A 26,204-nucleotide genomic window follows, 5' to 3' on the forward strand; every position below is an offset into this window, starting at 1 on the left:
TTCAAAGAGTGTCTACTGGAAAATCTTGATACAACCCACATTTCAGACTAGTGTTGTATGCATAACATGATATATAACTCTACTTGTTTTAATCAAACTGTTAGTCCGGCTTGATAAGATGATTCCTGTATATTCACATTTTTTTTGCGGAGGACATCATAACCTAATCAGCGATCGTTTCACCCGTGAAGAAATATTATCGAATTCCTAATAGAGGTAATATCCATACATAATTGATAAATCCTGAAGCTTTACGATTTGATAACTTTAACATACGGAGTAATTATAAAAGCATGGACAAAGAAAAGAAACAATCACAGAGGAATTAGTCACGAGAATTGACCATATTCTCTGTCCATCGATATATTTGATATTTTAGATTGTATCCCTGGAATTAGTAACAATCTGAATTAATACACATATTACAAAGCTTGTCACGTAAATGAATGAATATTTGGGAAAATATTGCTGAAGAGAAAGCCATAGCTTATCTACCAGAATTATTGTGGAGTAGTTTTTAAAGTCGGATTGGTCAACTATATGAAATTAAGTTCTAGTATACTGTAACATATACCTTTATCTGCAGTCTTATTAGATTTTTTTTTTTATTTTTGCATTTTGTTGTAACGATGAAAGTCCTATAACTCTTGAAAGACAAATCTGGAAATGAGAATAAATTGCTTCACGTTAACGGTAAAACAGTTAGAGCTTGTATTTATAGAATCAAAGATTTTGATGTAAATATTTATAAATCAAATTTGACTTTTGATGTAGGGTGCTCCGAATTCACGAAGTTTTACGACAAGAAACCTTAAACGACAAATCTGTCAAGATAAAAAAAAAACTGACTCATTAATACAATAAAATATAATGTTTGAGATCGTTGAGATTCTTAGTTTCGTAAGACCTTGTTGGATGAACGAACGGACATTAAAAAAAAATATGTTTTACCTGTAGTCGATGGGCATATTAAAAGTGAATATGCCGTAAATAAATATTACAAATCATACACCGAGAAGTTCTTTAATTTCTGAGTTGAAATAATTTGATGAAAACAGAAAGGAAGCTCAAACCCAGTGTCCGATTGTACAAAGAAAGAGAGTATTAGCACAAAATTATTCATTGTATTATAGTGTTCAGAGTAATTTTGGGGGTTAAAATTGTGTAATATATTGTCTTAAGCTAACGGTTTTAGCTTTCAATTTTACTTAAAATAAAAATTGCTGTCCGATTATCAGAAAAATCGACTATTTGTTGTAGGCAAAAAGAAATGAACGCGAATAAGGCAACACTAACAAAAACCCAAAACATTTACAAGTAAAGTATTCAATGTTGGACGAACACTATCACCGTATGTCAAGCTGTAAAGCAATATCGCTTAGTGGATATAGGATTTAAGTAATTGGTCAGACTTAAAAAGAACTGCCATCAAATCCACGAAATTAAAAAACAGTGAAAAACCAAAACGATTAACCTTGACAATAAAGACTCCTTACCTGGGCAATCAATATTTAAATGTGGCAAAGTTAAAACAGTTTGTCTTATCCCTTCATCAATTCATTAAGAAGAAATAAATATGAGATAAGCAAAAAGTACTTAGTTACATCATTCAAATAGGTATTACAGACTATAGAGCACACATACTAAATATCACATGTTATGCGCTGGTGGTTGTTCCACAGGGCAGTAGTATGCGTCTAGTGTGGTTGTTTTTTTTATGAAAATCAGCTGCCGCTGGCTAGCCTACATATGTGAGCGAAGAGAGAGCCGAGTGAGTAAGCCTCTCCTGTCAGTACATAACCTCTACACTGTCACGACTTCTACAGTGCCTCCCCGCGACAGCGCATGGTAACTGGGATCTAGTATCTCAGGCTTCACTGTAGGGGATCTTGGAGCAGCAAGGGCCCTTAAGATATAGAGTGTAGGCCCACCGATGTGTGGACACGCCCTAACTCTCATCAACCTTGCCCCAACTATGGGTAAATAGCCGGTTAGATGATGATTGTTAACCTTGGAAGGTAATTTATCTAAAAGAAAGAAAACTCCAAAATAAAAACGGGCACATAATGGTTCGTCAGCCTTGGTCGGCAACTTATCTAAAGGAAGGAAACCTCGACAAAAAATCCCTGGCCCTCCAAGTAGGGGGTTCGGCATAGGGCCAACAACTCTATCATGTAAAAAGATTTAAGTTACGGAAACAGCAACAAAGGAATCAAACAAAACCGCTGTGCGAATAGGCCTTCAAGAAAATAGTATGACTGCCAGTGGTGAAAGCCGCAAGGAAGCTGCTGGCAGGAATGAAATGCTGAGCGCTAAAGCAAAAACCAGAATAGGATTCTGGAATTTACGTACTATGTATGAAACTGGGAAACTTGCACAGGTCACATCAGAAATGAGGCGATATAACTTGCACATTTTGGGAGTTGGTGAAAGTAGATGGACAGGTTCTGGTAAAAAAAGGACAGACACAGGAGAAACAGATCTTTACTTAGGCAGAGATGACAACCATCATTTTGAAGGAGTAGCCATCATCCCCAAGAAAGGCACTGAGAAGGGACTTATTGAATTGAAACCTGATAATAGTAGATTGATAACAGCAAAATTGAAAGGAATACACACCAACATGACTATTGTACAGTGCTATGCACCAACAAATGACAGTGATGAAACTGTGAAAGACAATTTTTACGAACAACTTCAAGCAGAAGTGAGATATGTACCACACCATGATCTTCTGGTGGTGATGGGTGATTTGAATGCCAAAGTGGGAAACAACAACACTGATATGGACAGAATATTAGGTAAACATGGATGTGGTACTATAAATGATAATGGAGAAAGACCAGTAGAATTATGTGCAGCTTACAACCTGGTAGTAGGAGGAACACTCTTTCCACATCAAGATATACATAAATTAACATGGAATTCTCCGAATGGAAGGGATAAGAATCAGATTGACCACCTTATGATAAATGGTACTTGGAGACGTTCATTACTATATGTTAAAGTTAAGAGGGGAGCAGATGTTGGTAGTGACCATCACCTTGTTACTGCAAAAATTAAGATGAAATTGAGGAGTACAGGACGTAAAACACTTGTCCCTACACGTTATGATATTGAAAAATTACAAGATCATAAAGTAAAGAATGCATTCATCCTTCAATTGAAGAATAAGTTTCAAGCTTTGGCAGATAATCCTGACATGATCCCAGCAGAAACAACAGAAGTCAACTCAAAATGGGATCAAATAAGAACAATATACGAAACAACTAGCGAGGACTGTCTGGGTTTTGAACATGGTAAAAAGATGAAGAAATGGATAACACCAGGTACTTGGAAGGTTATAGAAGAAAGACGTCATATGAACAAGAAGATACTAGACACAAAATCTAAAAGGCTACAAGAAAGACACAAAGCAAGCTACAGAGTACTAGACAAAAATGTTAAGCGATTGGCTAGAGCAGACAAAAGAGCTTACATGGAAGACCTTGCTAAACAAGCTGAAGAAGCAGCAGAAAAGGGTGAACAGGGAAAAATTTACAAGATAACAAGAGAAATCTGTGGCAAAATTTCGTAGCAATAATGATGTCCATATAAAAGACAAAAATGGAAGGCTGTTGACAAAAGAAGGCGAGCAAAAAGCCAGATGGGCAGAACACTTTAAAGAAGAACTTAACAAACCACCTCCAGATGACGAAGCAATAATAATTGAGGCAGTTCAAGATTTGGAAATAAATATCAACTTACCAGACATACAGGAAATAATAACAGCAATAAAATCGTTAAAAAATGAAAAATCACCAGGGCAGGACAATCTGAATGCAGAACTTTTCAAAGCCGACACAGAACTTACAGCTGAAATTCTTCAATCACTATTTACATTAATATCGAAAGGAAAAATAATACCTGACGATTGGACAAAAGGCATAATAATAAAGTTAGCCAAGAAGGGAGCTCTAAGTGACTGCAACAACTGGCGAGGTATAACCCTCTTGTCAATTCCAAGTAAAATCATGGCCAAAATTATTATCCAAAGAATAATAGATGCAGTTGATAAACAGCTAAGAGAGGAGTAAGCAGGATTTCGTAAAGGTAGAGGATGCATTGATCAAATATTTGCTTTACGTAACATCATCGAACAATGTACAGAATGGCAAAGGCAGATTTACATCAACTTTGTGGATTTCCAGAAGGCTTTTGACAGTATCAACAGAAAGAGCGTGTGGCGAATACTTAGAGCATATGATTTCCAAAAGAAATAATAGAGCTTATCAAAAGTTTCTGCAACAATTTCACTTGCAGTGTAGGGCATAGCAACATCTGGTTTGAGGTAAAATCAGGAGTTAGACAAGGATGTGTGATGTCTGCTCTTCTTTTCAATTTGGTCATAGACTGGGTAATGAGAAAAACAACAGAAGATGCTCCAAGAGGAATAAAAAAAGATGGAACATTTCCTCAACAATAGAAGATCTTGATTTTGCTGATGATCTGGCTTTTTTATCACATACCCACCACCATTTACAAGAGAAGACCAACCGCCTTAATACTTTTGCCAGTCAAGTTGGACTTAAAATCAGCCAAACGAAAACAGAAGTCATGACCCTTAACATCAATAACCCAACTCCTATCCAAGTAGATGGAAAAGATTTTCCCATCACAGAAACATTTACATACCTAGGAAGTACAATAAGAAACGATTGAGGTGCTGGAAATGACATCATGAACAGATTAAATAAAGCCAGAAATATATTCAGATCACTAAACAATGTATGGAAATCATCACAGTACAGTAAGCGGACCAAACTAAAACTGTACCAGAGTTGTGTATTATCTACTCTGTTATACGGATCAGAATGCTGGAGGATGACAGAAGTCGATCTAAACAAACTGTCAGTTTTTCATACCAAAAGCTTAAGAAGAATCCTGCGCATTTTCTGGCCAAACAAAATATTCAATGAAGATCTTCTAAGACAGTGTCATCAAGATAGCATGGGTACAATATTAATGAGAAGACGTTGGAAATGGATTGGACATGTGATAGGAAGAGATAAAAATTCAATAACTAGAACGGCATTACATTGGACTCCAGAAGGAAGGCGCAAGCGAGGAAGACAAAAAAACACATGGAGACGTACTGTAGAAGGAGAACTGAAGACCATGAATAACACATTGGGAACAGTAGAAAAGATGGCTAAAGACAGACAAAAATGGAGAACCTTTGTTGCTGCCCTACATGCCAATGGCATACCGGGCAGTAAGTAAGTAAGTACATGTCACAGAATGCTCGACATTTCATAAAGCAAGCTCTAAGTGTTCTTATTGTGTGCAATACTTTTGTGAATGATGCAATGAAATTATGAAATGAAATATTTATAGTTTAATACAAGCAATATTTTATACGCCGATGGGAATGATTATACAGTGATATTTCTCTGTGTTGCACTGTGTCACTGTGCGATACCACAATCATGTTCATAGTTGTAGAATAAATACTTTCTGCGTGTTCGTTGCTATCGAGCTATTGCCATCATTTTGTGTCCATCTTCCGTTAACTTCTACTAAAATCTTCTCTGAAACTACTGGGCTAATTGAAACCAAGACAAGCCACAATAATTATTAGAGTTTCTAGTTCAAACGCTAAACTTTTTGTGACGTTGATCCATTCATGTGACGCGCAGTTTATATTTCGTTTGTAGTGTCCTGGTGTGCTGTCGTAAATTCATGGTAGGTATCCGTTGTTATTCTGCGGTTTACATGTTGTAATGTACTATTATATTATTTATTTATGTATTTCTCTGTGCTGAGTGTTCTTGGGTTTGTTTGCACTGTATTCCTGTCACGTAGTGTTGTCGTTTTAGAGGTATTTTTAACATTGCCATATGCGCGGGAGGCTTGGCTAGCCATAAAACCAGTTTCAATCCACGATTTTTCTTTAAAATGTCCTGTACCAAGTCAGGAATATGACAGTTGTTATCAGACAGTCAGTTTCTATGTATGCTGGCGTTTGCTTTTGTTGTGGTTCAGTGTTTCTGTTGTTCCGTTGTTTTCCTCTTATAGTTGATGTGTTTCCCTCGGTTTTAGTTTGTTACCCGGATTTGTTTTTGCTTAATTGAATCATGACTATTGAACAGCGGTATACTACTGTTGCCTTTATTCATCATAGATACCAGGATTAAAATTTCATTACGCCAGACACGTGTTTCGTCTACATAAGACTCATCAGTGACGCTCTAATCAAAAATTTTAAAAGGTAAAAAATCCCTCTTGTGGATAAAACTTCTTGGAAACAAAATGTTTGGTGTAGGTATATGGAACAACAAGTTTAGTTTTATATTTAAAATAATCAGGTATTGCACAGATATTTGATGGAAAATATTGCTATTATTTGTGGTATACGAACCCTTATTTGCAAATTCTACAGGAAGAAAACGACATTTTTCGTTATCTTTGGAAGTAATTGTCCTTCTATAATCCTGACTTTCTTAAAAACAACGGAATGGTAAGTCTAATGAAAGTGTTTATAGAGAAATTTATTGTTCTCAGGATCATTAAAATTAGACCGGTGATCATTCATTCTTACGTTAAGTCTTTGCCATGTTTCACCGACATATATCAGTCCACAAAAAGTACACTCAATATGATGAGTATTGACTGGTCACTGATGAGTCTTTTGTAGACGAAACGCGCGTCTGGGGTACACAATTATAAGCCTGGTATCTTTGATAAGGTTTTTTTCAATACCAAATACAATTTTAGAAGGAGTACAATTCAGATCATTATGACCACTTGTATTGTAACATTTGGTGTTTAAGTTACTTTGAAAATAAGTATCCGTAATGAGTATACCACAAGTTTAACAGTTTTTACGATTACAATTAGAAATGAAACAATGTTGCAAGATGTCGTTGAAATCTGATATATTTGAAAGATGAATAGAAAAAGGGGTGAATATTGATAAACTTGTGTGAATATTTGTAGTACAAAAAGGAATCTGAAGACTGCACAAAGGTCGTGTTCTCGTCATATTTTAAGATGATCCTAGAGACACCTATTATATTCGAAGCTGTTGTGTCCTAGACAACATCCGATTGACACCTTTCTATACTTTGCTACTTGCCATCCAGTATATTGGTTCTTTTTGTAACACTTCACATGCAGTTAAGCAACTGGGCTGGTAGAATCCTCGGAGACATAACTATCCCTTAGAAGCGATTCCGACCCGGTATGATAAATTAAGGCAACAGTAGTTTACCAATGTTCAAATCTCGTAAATCGTTTAGGAAGAGACAAATCAAGGCAACAAACAAAAACTGTGGGAAAAGCATGACCTCCAAAAAGAGCGAGACCGGGTGCGTCCTGCTATGTATTCATCCCCAATCATAAGAATTCACACCCAGTCAAATGTCACAATCAGGAATAGTACACAATCGGATAAATCTGGAATACCGTTAAGACAACTTTGCTTTAGACTAGTCAGTAGTATAGAAGAAAAGATTTTTATCTGATGAATTAAAGGATATGTCAGGTATACGTCAATGACACAACAATCCATCGACACTAAACAAATAAGTTTAAAGATGAGCAATTACAAAAGACAATACTGGTTCAACTGATCTTTACTTTCGTACAAATCCGGCTATAGACGTAAAGATTACAATATTCACAGAAGATCACAGAAAAAAAGTATTTTGTAAGCGTTTTCTCATTTCATATTAATTCAGACAATCGTGCAATTTGTACGACAAAAGTACAGTCAAACTCCTGTGTTGTCGCACTAATGGACAATCGGACTAAAGGGATATGAACTATTGAACTGTTGGATCCATTTCATATATTTCGTGCTAAGTAGCTTATTTAGAACAGTACAGGATCCTGTTTAATTACCATAGTTTACTTGTATTTCTATATTTTCATTTGAATAAAAAAGTTCTACAACACTGTGGTTCAAAAATTTTTGATGACAAACTAAAAAAAACAATATCTGAATGTTATATGTTCTTTATTTGAAAATATTATTAATTCGTATATTTTAACTAATTTGATTTGTTCAGGAATAGTCACATGTTAAACTATATTTTCGAAGGTAGACAGAAAACGGCTGATAGCAAAAAGCATATTGCATAGCAAAAAGCATATTGCACGGTTATTTTTAGAATATCTAAAAACCGATATACTTTGTGACGTCATGTAATGAATTTCATGATATTGTTAAAAGTTTTATTAAAAAATATCTTTGATCGATTGTTTGAAGAAAAAAAAATCTTCAAATAAATAAGATGTTAAAAAACAAACATAAAAAATAAATGAAATAACAACTAATATGTTGTTATTGTCTAGGAGACAATATGATATCTATAAATTTCCAACAAAATCAAACGACGATTTTCATACAAATATGGTCGGAAATTAATAATATAACAATTATAGCCTATGTATGAGGTCAATACAGGATATATCGACCCAAAGAAGTATATCGACCTCGGACTTCGTCCTCAGTCAATATACTTCTTTCAGGTCAATATATCCTTGTATCGACCTCATACCAAGGCTATAATTGTATAGTGTTGATCTTAGAATGTACTTTAACAATTAAGTGCAAGTTTCCGTCCAACAATAACACTGCTAAATTCGTGCTAATGGAATGTCGATTGTGCCTTGAAAAGTTTCTATTTCATTTTATTAAAAGAAAGTATTAAACAGTTCTTAACAATTTATTAAACATGATAAATACTGTGCAAATATCTGAAAATATTACCTGTTCAAAAACATTAAATATATTCATTTTGTTTGTATAAGGTTCATGTCTATCAAAAGTTACCAAGATTTACCAAATAGTTCTATAGATTTTTAATATTTGTTACTATAAATATCATCGTACTTTGTTTTACTCCGAGGTGGTTATTTATTTAAATGTATAATAAAAGCAAGCAGAAAATAAAAATAGCAGTAAACTATAAAAGATCAATTGATTCAACTGTCTATGCATTAACAAATCTGGGCCATTTACGTAAAGTAAATAGTCTGTGTTACAACAACGATTAAGTAATGTAAAAACTCGGGTATATGATGTTAAGGTCAAGGAACAGTAAATGTGCAGTGTCAAGTGAATTTCACATATAGAACATATAAACAAGTAACGCAATGGCTTATAGTTATGATACATTGAAAGTTTAGATACAATTCACGTTTAAATAACCAGAGGACGAAAGATCGGTAAAAAAAAACTTCATAAGATTATCTTTAACAAATGCAATCCAATGATTTTTCTAAATAATGACATCACTGAATGCAACATGTGACAATATCTTTACTTGTCATTACCAGTGGAAAAACCAATGACGTGAAAACAATAGAAAATATCAGGGACTTTCTATACTAACTATAGTATAGACTGTCCCTGAAAATATGCAGCATATTAATTAAAAAAAAATGGAAAAAAGCATGTACATACAAAGTCTAAAGATCTTTTAAGTCAGCAATTTCAATTTTCATGTTCCATATAGTCCTTTGCATGTTACAATTTCCAAAATTTACTCATTTTCCACATTTATGTACGCCGGTCTGCTCATGTCATGTGAACTTTTAGTATAGCGATATTGTCTTTTCGTGTATATAACGATTTAAAATCTCGATTTTTGTACATGAATGTGCGGTCTTCTCGATGGATTTGTTTTCAATGCTAACATCGGAATAAGGTCCGTTTGAATTTGCTTAGTAACTTAATTTCAAAATTGTAAATCTTTGCTGCATATCAATCGATTCTTTTTTGATATTTTTTCCTAAACTTCCCTGATCTAGCTGCATACATATACGGATAATAGACATGTTAAAGAGGTATGCCGCCAGTAGAAAAATAAATTGATGTTGGTACTCCAAGAATTAATACTCATAGCCATATTTTAAACCAATTTTACACACAGCTCCTATGGCTATAGCCTGTTGTACTTGTCGTCTGCTATCCTAAAATAGCTACAATGGGACAAACATTGAACAGATCAAGTTTTCGCAGTTTGCATGGGAGATAATATTTTGACACTAGATTTCCCACTTACGGTTTTCACCAGTTCAGTTGCGCCACTTATTAATGACAATTAAAGATATTGTCACATAGCACATTCAATAATATAAATCTTTATATTTTAGATTTGTTTGAGGTGTTATATGGACTTTTCGTCATTTTTTCTTATGACCATGGTGAAACGTATTTTTTTTAGTTTTTTTTTATTGCCCAAAAGGTATATTATTCTCTTTTTTTTAAGCAAAAAGAAGTCACTACATTTTTAAATCCTTTTTGCTTTAGATGTAACAGTACTTATTTCAGTAACTCATTATTGTTTTATTCCCCAAAAAAAATACATATGCGGGAATTAGCAACTGGTCTCAACCTGAATTTACACGAACGTTTAAGAACTTGACATACTAAATACATAATTTTATTATTGAAGCACATGTACGTATGTTATTCTATTATAGATGACTTTTCTGGTTTAACTGTATAATGTTTACCCGCCTGCATTTATTCATTTTAAAGCTCTTATTATTTGTTTTATTGAAAGATAAGTGAACACAAGTTACACTTTACTCCAGGGAAGTGATTTAGATGTTATTGACATGATCTCTCGATATAAATTGAAGTCATTTTAGAGTTTTATTATAGAGCAGAAAATCGTGCATTTCTGTGTCATCAGACTTTGGTACACTCGATTGGCATCAAATATCCAGCTTCAATGACCAAACACAATGAATCAATTTACTTTAACAGTTTTTCATGTCACAAATTCTTTCTAATTTAAATCAGATTTGATTGTATCATATATCAGTTTCATCAATATATAATCAATCAATCCGAAGCAATAACGTTGACAACTCGATCTTGTATCACACCAAAAAAAGCGTCAAGTTTTAATTCTTCTTTCAAACTTTTGCGGAAAGTAATATATTGTACGTGAGGAATAGGACGACGTTTTTACTTAATTTTTGATTGAAATTCCACAGAAGACAGATCTGAAATAATATAAACATTTAATTTACGCATAAAGTGAAGGAAAAAAATATCAAATACGACTTGCTGTTTAGATTAGCAATCTGAATCTGTAAATGTGTGATGTTGGATACATTCATAATTAAAAGTTTCATTACGGATTTTATTTTTTTCAACTATAATGATGCATATGTACTAGCATGAGAAATTAAAACATCGCAGCACAGCAGTTTACAACCACATGTTGCATAAATGTATATTAAAGAGAGTATGTGCACATCATAATCACTGGCATGTAGTTATTTTTCACAGTAATGTGATAGAAACGATCACATATGATCAAAACATTATTTTTCTTGAATTGATCCGTTTAAAGCATGACGTGCGACTTTAATCATGGAGACAAAAGATACGATAAGGCTTCAAATATTATGTAACATAAAAACAAGGGTAAAATTGCCAATGAGACAACTATCCACCAAAGTTCAAATGAAGTGGGAGTAAGCAATTATAGGCAACCGTACCGCTTTCAACAATGAGAAAAAAACCATACCGTGTAGTAGGCAATAAAATGCCCCGACATGAAAAATATGAAACAATTCAATTGAGAAAAATAACGGCATAATTTCTAACAAAACAATTTACGAAAAACAAATGTGACAGACATGAACGAACGGCAACCACTTGACTACATGCTTCTGACTTGGAACAGGTACATATAGAATGTGGCGGGGTTAAACTAGTTCGCCAAACCCTCCCCTTAACCTTTAACAGTGGTGTGACAGTACAAACATAAGAACAAATTATAAAAGTTAGTTGAAAAGGGATTTTCATATTTCTGCCAGTTAGCTCGCTAATAATATAATATTGAGAATGGAAATAGGGAATGTGTCAAAGAGACAACAACCCGACCAAAAAGCAGAAAACAGCCCAAGGCCACCAATAGGTCTTCAACACAGCGAGATAATCCCGCACCCAGAGGCGGGTTTCAGCTGGTCCCGAACAAAAATGTGTACTAGTTCAGCGAAAATGGATCATTCATCTTTGGTTTCTAGACTGTTGGCATTAGGTTCTCCTAATAAAGATTTATCTAGAAAAGCATTTTCAATGCAAATTTGTTATGTCTCTTAAATATATGTTTATGCCCCACCTACGATAGTATCAAGAGCGTTATGTTTTCTGGTCTGCGTCCGTTCGTTCGTCCGTCCGTCCGTCTGTCCCGCTTCATGTTAAAGTTTTTGGTCAAGGTAGTTTTTGATGAAGTTGAAGTCCTATCAACTTGAAACTTAATACACATGTTCCCTATGATATGTTCTTCCTAATTTTAATGCCAAATTAGAGTTTTTACCCCAATTTCACGGTCCACTGAACATAGAAAATGATAGTGCGAGTGGGGCATCCGTGTACTATGGACACATTCTTGTTAAACATTTATTAATATACTAGTATTTCAGATTTTTTTTTTTAAATGTGTTCATTGTAACCTGCTACATGTGCATGATGAGATTGTGGCAAATCGGGAATCGCGACACTGGTTAGGTCTTTTTATTTCTTAATATTTCTTTCTTTTTTTTTCTTTTTTTGTCACAGATTTTTACGGAGGATTTTGTGTTAGTAGAAGTTCTTTGACAGTGTCTGTTGAATTCGTTCTTACTTCTCTAAACAGGGGAAGATTAAAAGCTTGAAATAATGTATGAATCACTTAAGTCTTGTTGAAGGCTGTTTGTTGACCTTTAAATGCATTTTTGTTTCCTTTCATTTCTATAGTTGCATATTAAGATGATTTTCTTATTACAAAACAAATATAAACCACATAAGTTGTCTTTATACTGCAATCTAACATAATTTGGTATCAGTTTACTGTTATCGTTTCTTTATTTTTCTTTTTTAGGTCACCTGACCCAAATGGTCAAGTGAGCTTTTCTCATCCCTTGGCGTCCGTCGTTCGTCGTCGTCGTTAACTTTTACAAAAATCTTCTCCTCTGAAACCACTGGGCCAAATCAAATCAAATCTGACACGTGGAAAAAATGTTCATCAGGTGAAGATCTATCTGCCCTGAAATTTTCAGACAAATCAGACAACCTATTGTTGGGTTGCTGTCCCTTAATTGGTAATTTTAAAGAAATTTTGCAGTTTTTGGTTATTATCTTGAATATTTTAATAGATGGAGATAAACTGTAAACAGCAAAAATGTTCAGCAAAGAAAGATCTACAAATGGGTCAAATAATCAAAATTGTCAATTGACCCCTTAAGGATTTATTGCCCTTTAAAGTCAAATTTTTACAATTTTTAGTAAATTTTTGTAATTTTTTACAAAAATATACTCCTCTGAAATTACTGGGCCAAGTTAAACCAAACTTGGCCTAAATCATCCTTAGGGTATCTTGTTTAAAAAAATGTATCCGATGACCCTGCCCACTAACCAAGATGGCCGCCATGATTTAAAATAGAACATAGGGGTAAAATGCAGTTTTTGTCTAATATCTCTGAAACTAAAGTATTTAGAGCAAATCTGACACGTGGAAAAAATGTCAGCATTAGGTCAAGATCTATCTGCCCTGAAATTTTCAGACAAATCAGATAACCCGTTGGTGGGTTGCTGCCCCTGAATTGGTAATTTTAAGTAAATTTTGCAGTTTTTGGTTATTATCTTGAATATTATAATAGATAGAGATAAACTGTAAACAGCAAAAATGTTCAGCAAAGTAAGATTTACAAATAAGTCAAACATGACCAAAATTGCCAATTGACCCCTTAAGGAGTTATTGCCCTTTAAAGTAAATTTTTCACAATTTTGTGTAAATTTTTGTAATCTTTTACAAAAATCTTCTCCTGAAATTACTGGGCCAAGTTAAACCACACGGCCTAAATCATCATTAGGGTATTTAGTTTGAAAAATATATCCGATGACCGCGCCCACCTACCAAAACGCAGTTTTTTGGCTTATATCTCTGAAACTAAAGCATTTAGAGCAAATCTAACGGGGTTAAATTGTTCACCAGGTCAACTTGACCAAAATTATCAATTGACCCCTTAAGGAGTAATTGCCCTTTAAAGTCAATTTTTCACAATTTTGTGTAAATTTTTGTAATCTTTTACAAAAATCTTCTCCTTAAATTACTGGGCCAAGTTAAACCATACTTGGCCTATATCATCCTTAGGGTATTTAGTTTTAAAAATATATCCGATGACCGCGCCCACCTACCAAAACGCAGTTTTTGGCTTATATCTCTGAAACTAAAGCATTTAGAGCAAATCTTACGGGGTTAAATTGTTCATCAGGTCAACTTGACCAAAATTGCCTATTGACCCCTTAAGGAGTTATTGCCCTTTAAAGTCAATTTTTCACAATTTTGTGTAAATTTTTGTAATCTTTTACAAAAAAATCTTCTCCTGAAATTACTGGGCCAAGTTAAACCATACTTGACCTAAATCATCCTTAGGGTATTTAGTTTTAAAAATATATCCGATGACCGCGCCCACCTACCAAAACGCAGTTTTTGTCTTATATCTCTGAAACTAAAGCATTTAGAGCAAATCTAACGGGGTTAAATTGTTCATCAGGTCAACTTGACCAAAATTGTCAATTGACCCCTGAAGGAGTTATTGCCCTTTAGAGTCAATCTTTCGTAAATTTTTTAAATCTTTTACAAAAATCTTCTCCTCATAATCTACTTGGCCAAATGGAATTAAACTTAGCCGCACTTATTAGTAGAGTATCTTGATTGAAAAATGTATCCGATAACCTTGCCCTACAACCAAGATGGTCCCCATTGGTAAAAATAGAACATATGGGTTTTCTATAGAAGTCTATGGGAAAAATGTAAAACAACAGTTTCAAATGGACACAACTTGAAAACTAATCTAAATAATGATAAGGGGTCTTCAGTAACTATTGTACGACTACAATGGGATGACTTGATTTTTTTTCCAGGGGGTGCAATTTTTTCAGGTGGAGGGGGGTGCTAATAATTTCTACTTAATATGTTCCATTTTCAGACTTATTCAGTGTTACTTTTTCTATAAACCATTATTATTTCTTTTCTTTCAGCATACTTATATTGGGTGAATGCCTCCCAGAACCGGCGGGTTAGTCGGGGTCTGCCCAAATTTTTTTTGAAGGGTGTTCCATAAAAACATTTAAAGGCATTTTCAGCATTAAACAGGCCCTGGGTGAAATAAATTTTGGAGCGGAGGAAAGGAAATTTTTTATTCTTTGTTAATTATCTTGAATATCATTATAGAATGAGATATACTGTAAACAGCAAAAATATCAAGCAAAGATAGATCTACAAATAAGTTGACATGATCAATTGGCAATTGACATCTTATTGGAGTTTTTGTCCTTTAAAGTTATTTTCTGCAGTTTATTGGTAATTTTTGTAAATCTTTTCAAAAATCCTCTGCTTTTAATTTAACTACTGGGCCAAATTAAACCAAACATGGTTTACTTTTATAAATTTTGACTTGGATGGAGAGTTGTCTCATTTGCACTCATACCACATCTTCTTATATCTATTGGCCTCAATCATTATTAGGGTATCTATATGATTTTAACCTTATTTTACATGATTTCCAAAACCACAGTAGATACAGGTGAGCGATACAGACTCTTGAGAGCCTCTAGTTTTTTTAAGCATTTGTTAAAAGAAGTATCTTGCCCCTATCAAATATATTCTCTTTTAAAAGCGTCAGTCAAAATTAAAAGATTGCTGTATAAATTTGTAAAATTGAAATAATACAAATATAAGGTACAAATGAATACATGTATATAGTATCAATTTGGTTCCTCACAATTGCATACTCGTGATCATTTATCCGATTTATGCAGTAGAATGAAATGGTTTTCATGTTTGCCCTTTCATTATTGATTTACAAGGTAAGTACACAATGTAATATACATGTTGAAGTATCTGGTACACTACAGACGTTTTTTAACTGTCTGTGTTAATTCTTCAAACCGTGATTAAGTTATTTGACGAACAATGACCATCATTTGTAAAGTATTTGTAAATTTTGTCAAGTACTGAATAATTATGGAAATGACATCTGGTGTTGTTAATCTAAACACTTCTTTCAAAGAATAGACACTATAACAATGTTTGCTGCAGTACAAGAGGGTCAAGCAGTTTATTAATATTTTGTTTGCATTATAAGTTGGTTAATTTCTCAAATTGTAAACAGCCAGTATGTGATGCGAGATGACTATATTTTTGTTGTATTGGAATCGAATACTGACAGGATGCGCAATTTTGGTATTACATTTTGGGAGAATATCAATAACTTATTATATTATCTTTAGACTTTGCATATTCTGATGTAATTTAGGCGATTCTCATTGGTAAATACATTGACCAAACATAACTTGCCCCTATCAAACTTTATCCTTTTTCAACAGTATTAGTCCAAATGTATTGCTTTCCTTCCTTGTCGACATACTTTTCAGAACCTACCTATTGCATTTGTTGTTATATATTTACAGAATTGATGGATTGAATGCAAATACATGAACTTTTAAGGACAATGTAATAACCAATATATACTTCCGTTCTATACAGACAGTTTAATAGCTTCCTTATGAACAGCAATCTGACATTCTTTTCGATAAACGATAATCAATGTACATAAATAGATATGTGAGATAGCAAAACGACAAAACTAGCTTTCAGTAGCTGCGAGTACTCTTATTTTGGTGCTTTGTGTCTATTGTTTTTATGTTAGCTGTTTTGTGCCTTTCTACCGATCTTTTGAATGAAGCCAATTGCAACTGATTTTACAGTTTGTTTTGATGTTGTGCTGTTACACCACTGTCCCAGGTTAGGGGATAGTTGGGCGCTCACAAACATATTTGAACTCGCCACATTCTTTATGTGCCTGTCCCTAGTCAGGAGCCTGTAGTTCAGTGGTTGTCGTTGGTTCATGTCTGTCATATTTTTTTTTTTTTCGTAAATGGTTTTGTTATAAAGTGGGCTGTTACTTTTCTCGTTTGAATTGTTTCACTTTTCTTACGGTGTTTATATTTCACAACTCGTTCGCTATGCCCGTGTCTGTTGTGACGTTTTTGATTTTAACGAACGTAATCTGTGTATTACTGGTAAATTATTAAGCCAGGGATTTCGTCACCACAAATTACTTAAAACCTTTACTAAATTCTTACACAGATATAAAGATTTGGTTTTGAAGTTTGGTTGTACCTGTAGAAAACTTATTTCAAACGGGATTGCACATCCTCATTTTTACGGCAATATTGTTTACCGTGCCCGAAAATTTAGAAACGATCCTGGTAAACTTATCGATCCTTTAAATAAACTTATTCTAAAAGGTTACCAATTCAACACTGTAATTAGATCATTAAATATTGTTTTTATTGGTACTAATATTGATTTTGTTATCAGTTAATTAAAAGCAAACTAAATATTATTGTTATATACATATACACATTCATGGATCTACAATCTGTCGATACCTGTATCTTGGCATTGCACAAGGTCATGTTTTTCTCTGACTGTTTATGACGTCTTTACACTAAATCCATTGGATGTTGGATGTGTACTGATTGATAATTTACTCTTAGATGCATGATTTTTTTTTATTAGTTGTTAGTGGCTTTGAACTAGCTGTCAGTAACTGCGAGTACTCTCAGATCTGTACTTAGTGTCTTTTTGTTGTTTGGATGTACAAGTACCCGGCCACGTCCACTTGTGTTTGTAGTATTTGTATTTTTATCCATCTGATGAGTTAAGCCTCTTTCAACTGATTTTTATAGTTCGTTCTTCTGTTGTACTGTTACACCACTGTCCCAGGTTAGGGGGAGGGTTGGGATCCCGCTAACATGTTTAACCTCGCCACATTCTGTATGTATATGCCTGTCCCAAGTCAGGAGCCTGTAATTCACTGGTTGTCGTTTGTTTGTGTGTTACATATTTTTGTTACATATTTGTTTTTCATTCATTTTGTACATAAATTAGGCCGTTAGTTTTCCCGTTTGAATTGTTTTACATTGTCATTTCGGGGCCTTTTATAGCTGACTGTGCGGTATGGGCTTTTTGCTCATTGTTGAAGGCCGTACTATGACCTATAGTTGTTAATTTCTGTGTCATTTGGTCTCTTGTGGAGAGTTGTCTCATTGGCAATCATACCACATCTTCTTTTTTTATTTTTATAGCTGACTATACGGTATGGGTTTACTCAATGTTGAAAGCCGTACGGTGATCTATAATTGCTTACTCCCACTTCATTTGAACTTTGGCGGATAGTTGTTTCATTGGCAGTCATACCACTTCTCCATATTTTTTATAATGAACAGAAAAAACATCTAAAGGCATGCATAGTCAAGCTTTGATAAAAACTAATTACTAGGTTTCGTTTAAATTAGAATCTAGATATATACTAAAATTCGCAGGATAAGAATGTAGATGTATATTGAAATTCGCAATATTCTTGTATATAGTATATTTGACCCCTGTCTTATAATTAAACTGTCAGAAAGGTTTATCCTATTGAATGGTACGAAGTAATTTATGCAATAACATGAACTCTGTGTTAATAAGCATTAAGTGTAAAATCTAGCTGAGAAGTACAAAATGTATCTAGAAGATACACAAAACAAATAAGATGGCAATAACAGCCACTGGTAATAATCAAATTGGTTATACCAGCTGACCACAGTTTCTCATCGATAAGCTTGATTCCGCATCTCCTATTTCCGAACAAATGAGATATCAGTCTGAGAATTAATATCTAAATTACAAAACTTATCAGCAAAAGAATATTTCATAACCAATGTCGTAAAGGAATTATACTCTGTAATTTCATCAGATGTGGTAAAATTCATTCTTATTTGTCCAATCTATTCTGCATAAAATGAAGCTTACTCTTATTTAGAAGACATCTGAACGAAAGTTTGATAAATAACTACGAGATACTGTCTGACTGGCATGAAAGATTAAATATATTTTATCGACTTTACTGATAACTAAAAGGTACATCCGGGATAGATGTATCTGACAATAAAATTATCATCTTTAAGAACCGATCTAAAGTTATTTCATAAAATAAACTATTATGCCTTAATCATTCTATTGCAACAAAAGAGAAATATTTTTGTCTTTATAAATAACACTTTGTATATGATTGTCCATTTGAGTCATACACTGTCATAAAGATGTACACAACGGGACCCCCCCCCCCCCCCCACGCCTGTTCATTATCACGGTTTGTTAAAACGTTTTGCTAAAATGAAGACACCACCCAGTTTCTTTCATTAATTTTGAAAAGAAAAGGAGATGTGTTTTGATGCTAATGAGACAAATACTAACCAAAGACGTAAGGGCAAGGATGTGAACAATCACAGGTCACTGTACGACCATCGACAATTCAAAATCCATGCCGTATATAGTAAATTATGAACAGCACAATGATACCAAATTATGAATCAATTAAAAAACTAACGGTTAATCTTACTTGTAATAGTTTCCCATGATGAAATAATTATCTCTTAGACTATTCAAAGTATCAATACCATATTTGATGTTCAATGTACTCTCAAAGTTGCTCTTGTATCTTTTCTAGTATCAACATGGTGATACAAACGTTCTTCTTGAAAAGAAGACACAATCTTAACTTAAAAGCAAAGGTTAATGTCCCTTTCGTGGATAAGAAAACCATCTAAAATATTTTGGAACTCCAGGTGTTCACAACTTTCAGGTAGCCTATTCTTGATCAACTAATAAAGCATTCTCCTTTGAATGGTTTTACATTTGTCATTTTGGGGTCTGTTATAGCTTGCTATGCGGTATGGATTTTGCTCATTGTTGAAGGCCGTACGTTGACCTAACTTTCTACGTAATTTGGCCTCTGGTGGAGAGTTGTATCATTGGCAATCATACCACATCTTCTTATTTTTATATCAACAGCAGGCAGCTTCAAGAAAAAAAGCATTTCTGCCATGATATGGGACAGACATATACATATTTAAAAGTGTTAACCCAGTTGGTGATTACTGCATCTATCACGGACTGTTGGAGAACAAACAGATAAACGCTTAGTGAAAATAAAACCTGTAAAAAATGGGGAGATCACAAACATGTTTACCTCACCACATTCTTTATGTACCTGTCCCAAGTCAGGAGCTTGTAGTTCAGTAATTGTCGTTGGTAGCTTTCTGCCATATTTTTTTTTTCGTTAATGGTCTTTAACATGATTCAGTCCTTTGGTTTTCTGTTTTGAATTGTTGCACGTTCACAAAAAGGCTACCATGCTTATTTAAGTCACATCCGTTTGAAGAACATGGAAAACGAAAACTATAGTTTGTCTACATATCGTCTAAAACTAATTAGAGTGACAGATTTCACCACTGTAACTCATGCTATAATCATACACGGTATTCCATGAGGGCGACTGAAACAATGAAACCATGGAATTTTGGTGAATGCCTAAAATTGGGATATTAGAATATTGCATTTCCCAGTGTTTGCATGTTTTCCAGCAGACTGTTGTATTTTTTGGGTAGCACGTTGAGAACTCCTACTCTGATTGTTTGCGAATAATGGTATCTTTATATCACATATATAAGTTATCGTCCTGAACATGCGTATGATTTTGTCACTGGACGTTAAGCAGACATCAACCAATTAACAGAACCTATTTTGTCTTTTCTGACAGGTTTTGATTACGCGATGTTTTAAGAACAGTGAATTGCTAAAAATTGGAGCCAACAAGATTTATTTTGCATTCGTGAAATAAAACTAAATCAGTGTCGCAAGCTACATTACTTCATAAACAAATTCAGATGGACTACGTTATCATACAACACTGCAGTTTAATAATATATTCTTTGGATTCGTTCGCTCTAAAAAAAAATCTTGATGATTTAAAAAAAAAATCCATCTAGTTGCCTCTTTTTTGATCATTTTCGTATTATAATTGAATGAAGAATTTTCAAACAACTACTCTTTGCCCAAAATGTAATTAAACTAATTCAATAAGGCGTTGGTACATTATATGTGGCGGTTCAAATTATTCATGATTAAGTACTCTCAATACATAAATTGGAACATGCTATAAACAGGATAACTGAGCACGATATAAGAATAATATTATGGCAATATCGGACTTCAGTAATATTTCCGAATTCAGACTTTTAAATATACGTTTGCGACAGTAATGTCAGTAGTCTTTAACTATGAATATAACTCTTGATCATTTATGCACGTTAATAATGGTGAATCAAGAAGATTTTCTTCTGTTTTAATCGCAATTGTAATTCTTTACCATGAGGTATTCTTAATTCTTATGATTAAACCTATGTCGTATTTGCTATTCAATATTGAAACGGCCTATTTCTATGTTACATATTCATTGAGGGTGGACAGTAATGTGAATTGATTTATTTTTGCTTGGTACAATGTATGACATATGGTATACCTCTTGAGAAAATCAAACAATATTTGACCACAACGGACATAAAGTAGTCGAATTAATTATAAATGACTTTACAATGTTTACACAACTTTCATATTTATATTGATAAATATTTGCTTAACATGGTGTTTTCAATTTAGGAACTAACTGGACATTCGCTAACTTACGTTACATATATATGTATATATAAACAACATGCAGGAAAATCTCAAGAGAACTCGAAAGTCAGGTCATTTCGGTTATAAAAAACTTTTAATGAAAAAGGTGTATTTACTTTAGTTGGTAATTCTATTTCATTTGAAGATGAAGTTACACTTTATGGTATCAACTTTTACTTCGAATTGATTTTAAAAAAATGTAATCAAATAACAAATATTTGTAAAAACGCTGCACAGCAATTGATTGTCGATGAGCGGATAGTAAAACATTTAAACAGATTCGGAAAATTATCCATTTATCATCCTTTCATTATGCCAAACTGAAATCAATGCCGCATTCATGCCACTTTTGAAATTAACAAAAGAGTGTAAATTTTGTGACGCGTCTTCCGTTTTATATATCTGTTATAATTTAGTTAAAAAGCTTTTATTTTTATATCTTGATGTTATTAACATGTTGTACTTCTGTATATAACAAATAAACATTCATGTTATAGACGATTGTAAAAGCATGCTTAATGCTTAGTTCATATCATTAAATTTTGTTTGTCTCTGAAAATTTGCCGACTCTAACTATAAAAACAATACTGATATGTCTTTCACAATGTAATTACAATGTACAGAATACATACATGTAAGATACTCACTACATATAGTCTACCAGTTATAGCTTTAGCTATTCTCGGATAACTGGTTAAAGTCTCATGTACTTTTTCTTCCTTCGTTAAAAGACAATTACCAGTTTAACAAAAACGAACTGTAAAACAGGGCACTATTAAAGTATGACAATAAGGATTCGGAATGGACAGTTACACTGTAGATTTAGAAAAGAGACGTAGATACAAAGAGGACATTCAAAACTCATAGGTCTAAGAAAAGAGACGTAGATACAAAGAGGACATTCAAAACTCATAGGTCTATCAAAACTCATAGGTCGAAGAAAAGAGACGTAGATACAAAGAGGACATTCAAAACTCATAGGTCTATCAAAACTCATAGGTCGAAGAAAAGAGACGTAGATACAAAGAGGACATTCAAAACTCATAGGTCTAAGAAAAGCTGACATTTAAAAAAAAGACGACGAAAAGACAAACAAGTCCAAAAATACTGTATAGAAAACTAGAGTCTAAGCAACAAAAACCCCAACGAAAACTAGAGTCTAAGCAACACAAACCCCAACGAAAACTAGAGTCTAAGCAACACAAACCCCAACGAAAACTAGAGTCTAAGCAACACACACCCCAACGAAAACTAGAGTCTAAGCAACACAAACCCCAACGAAAACTAGAGTCTAAGCAACACAAACCCCAACGAAAACTAGAGTCTAAGCAACACAAACCCCAACGAAAGCTAGAGTCTAAGCAACACAAACCCCAACGAAAACTAGAGTCTAAGCAACACAAACCCCAACGAAAGCTAGAGTCTAAGCAACACAAACCCAACGAAAACTAGAGTCGAAGCAACACAAACCCCAACGAAAACTAGGGGTGATTTTAAAATAAGTGCCCCAGGAAGGTAAGCAGATTTTGATCCACTAGTGATACCCGTCAAGTTTCTCATGGTATGCACAAATTTGGTAATAAGTCTCATTCGGTGACTGAAATGATACATTTTGAGAGTTCATTTTCAAATTGTAAATAATGCAAGTGTACTAAAAGTAAGTTTGTAAATTTAGACCTTTGACGTTTTAGCAATTTTGGGAGCACTTTTTGGGATTGACGCTTTCTGTATTTGGCATCGGATGTAATGTGTCTTAAAATCGGTATCATATGTTTGTTTCACTGGAAGTCATATCTGACAGCAAGACCAAGGCGGTCATTTGCCTCTTCCTAAGCTTTACTTGTTTACATTTTCCAATCTTTTTTTGGCATTCGTATATATACGTAATTCTATTAAAAATCTACCAACACGAACAATAAGTTTTATTGATATAGTCTTAGTGTTTCTGTGTAGACGTAAAACATCTATGAAGATATTTTTATGGCTATTTTGTAGTCTGTCACAAATAAGTTATATCCGATATAAAATAATTTTGTCTATAAATATCAATTTTAGCCACTTTAGAACACAAAGAGGTTTGCTAATATCTGATGTTTAAACAAAGTTATTTGTTTGATTGTATTGGTGTTGGAATTACTATTCTTTTATTCACAATAGAAGCTTTCAGGGTAATACTTGTAGGAACCAGAATCAATAAAATCAAAACACAAGTATTGTTCGTTAATGCAAAAATGTTATAAAACGTATTATAAATCACAAACTCAGATGTAAAAGTTTTGTGGGAATATTGCATGTTTCTTTTATAGTGTCCTTGATGTGAAAGAACTCGTCAAGACTATTCATTGGGCTTCAAAGTTTCAAGAGAGATCAGAATATTCTAATTTAAAAGAAAAATATGTTCTATGGTCCTTTAAATTTGGGGCTATTAAAAATGAAACGTTGTTATCAATTAAATTTTGAACAAGCGTTTGCTGCAATCTGAATTAAACGAAGTTGGACGACTTGAATACATGAAAATCAGCAGGTTCCATTCGACAAACTTCCCATCGAGACAGTAACAAATACGCAATTGTTGACACGTTAAATGCATGTAATTCAAAGACAAACTGGTTTGTATTGGCTTCAGTCATTGCTTCCCAATCCAGACAACAACAAAACGACGGAACGATAAAGCACCACGTGTGTCGCTTTTGTAGTTAAAGACACAAGGCTTATGTATTATATTATTATTTTAACATTAAACTTAACCCAGATTAAATGATTCACAAAACATAAAATTAATTATATCAAAGAAAGCATTTAGATGCAGGACTGGGATGTAACACTGAAATTACACTGAAACAAATTAGATGAACTCATTTTATCTATAATTCCTCAGTGGCAATATTTTATAACAGAAGGATTTACATATATATAGAAAATTAGCATGAATATATTATAATTATTCTTTCGTTGAACAGATACATGAGTTTTAAAACAAAACTACTGCAGGTTGTTTAAAACTTGCTGGTGTCGTTTAAAATAAATAGTCATGGTTGTTTTTTACCTTAATTAAAAATAATATCTTACGGATGCTTTTAAAAAGGTACAGTCATTTTCAACATATTTTTGGCTTCGACATAGAAATCAGCAAGGATTCGAGCTTTCCAATCTCATAGTAAGGGGTAAGAAACTTATTTTCCTCTCTCCCAAAATGTTACTGAATAATTTCAAAGGTCAATTAGAAGTCAACAGATTCTAAATTTATTCTTTTAAAAATTCAAAATCCCTTAAATAGTATTGCGGCAGCATAGCGCTACAACGTATTTTTTTTCTTGAAAAGATGTACTTTTTGTATTTTTAACATATAAACAAACGACGTCTTGTCACCGTCAGGTTTAATGATTTATACAATTTAAACAAGTGATAGTTTCTAAATATTTTAACACAAACGGAAAATGTGTTTCTTGGGTGTTGAAATGTCTGAACGTTTATAAACAATTTTGTGACGCAGATCAATTTCTTGTTAGCTTTTAAGTTTTTTTTACGAACAAATGTCCTTACGTTGTTACTATGTATCAGTTATTCTAAACTATCTTCGTATGGTAAGACTAAAATTATTATCATATTACGTTAAAATCCAGTATGATGTACGCCTGCATTAGACAGCTGACAGCTACAAGTGGTTTATAGTAATAGCGCTCATATAAGTGTACGCAATGCCACACGCTTCAGAAACAGACCACAATTAGTGTATGTCGGTACAATGAATACTCTGACATCATATTAATGTGAAGTCAACATTCTATATATACTTCAATGTTTGTGTGACTGTTACGGTATATCTGTTTCTACAGATGACTACACGCATGCTTAATTTTATGTAGTCACATTCCCGTTCTCTTCTACCAGTTGATGACATTACTAAAAATTGATATGTTTTCTTGTTATGAGCAACCATACGGATGCCATTGGTAGAGTATAAACTGCTTACCCTTCTTGAGCGAAGATTTGAGATTTTTTTACAAAGGGAATAGTGCTGCTGCTGCTGCTTAATTTTTCAGTTTAATACTTTGTGGTATTTCATTTTTCAATATCTAGCTGAATATATCGGTAACATTACCTTTCCTTTGTCCACACAAACTATTCATTCATACTTTCAGACGGGTCATTCACCAATGTTAAACACAAGATTTACACGACACATGTCACCGTTGGACCATGAACTACTCATACTGGTCTTCAATCCCCCTCTCCTCGGATAGTATGAAGCGGTTTATCGAACAAACCAAGCTTATTTTATAAATTAAGTTTTTTTAAACAATTTACATCAACTAGCACTAAACCTACGATAAACAGAAGGCATATTTTAAAACGTCATATGTACATTATAATATCTTCGAATGTAACATCAAACAATAAGAGTTATCACCAACTTGCATGAGCAACAAGACGGGTGCCACATGTGAAGCAGGATCTACTTACCCTTCCGCAGCACCTGAAATCACCCCATAAATGTTTTTGATCGGTACCTCGTTATCAAACTTAATCGAGATATTAGTTAATATAAACCAATCCTATATTATTTATCAAAAGATGCAAAGACTGGAAGGACGATAGAGCTGAAGTAATTTCAAATTCTAATTTCCAAGGGGTCAATGC

At 33.6% G+C, this 26,204-nt stretch overlaps 1 protein-coding gene across 1 annotated transcript; it reads left to right on the top strand.

Moving 5' to 3' along the window:
- Positions 1-2,353: 2,353 nt before the first annotated feature.
- LOC127727730 (craniofacial development protein 2-like) lies at positions 2,354-3,577 on the top strand. The gene has a single exon (XM_052234843.1). It carries the CDS (start codon positions 2,354-2,356, stop codon positions 3,575-3,577), a length of 1,224 nt encoding a protein of 407 aa, XP_052090803.1.
- Positions 3,578-26,204: the final 22,627 nt, after the last annotated feature.

This window comes from Mytilus californianus, unplaced genomic scaffold (assembly GCF_021869535.1).
Source record: "Mytilus californianus isolate M0D057914Y unplaced genomic scaffold, xbMytCali1.0.p SCAF_2, whole genome shotgun sequence".
In the NCBI taxonomy this organism is placed as follows: Eukaryota; Metazoa; Mollusca; class Bivalvia; order Mytilida; family Mytilidae; genus Mytilus; species Mytilus californianus.

Bases quoted from the DNA above. Each gene is read 5' to 3' on its own strand.
- LOC127727730 (XM_052234843.1), top strand. From the start codon at position 2,354: ATGTATGAAACTGGGAAACTTGCACAGGTCACATCAGAAATGAGGCGA.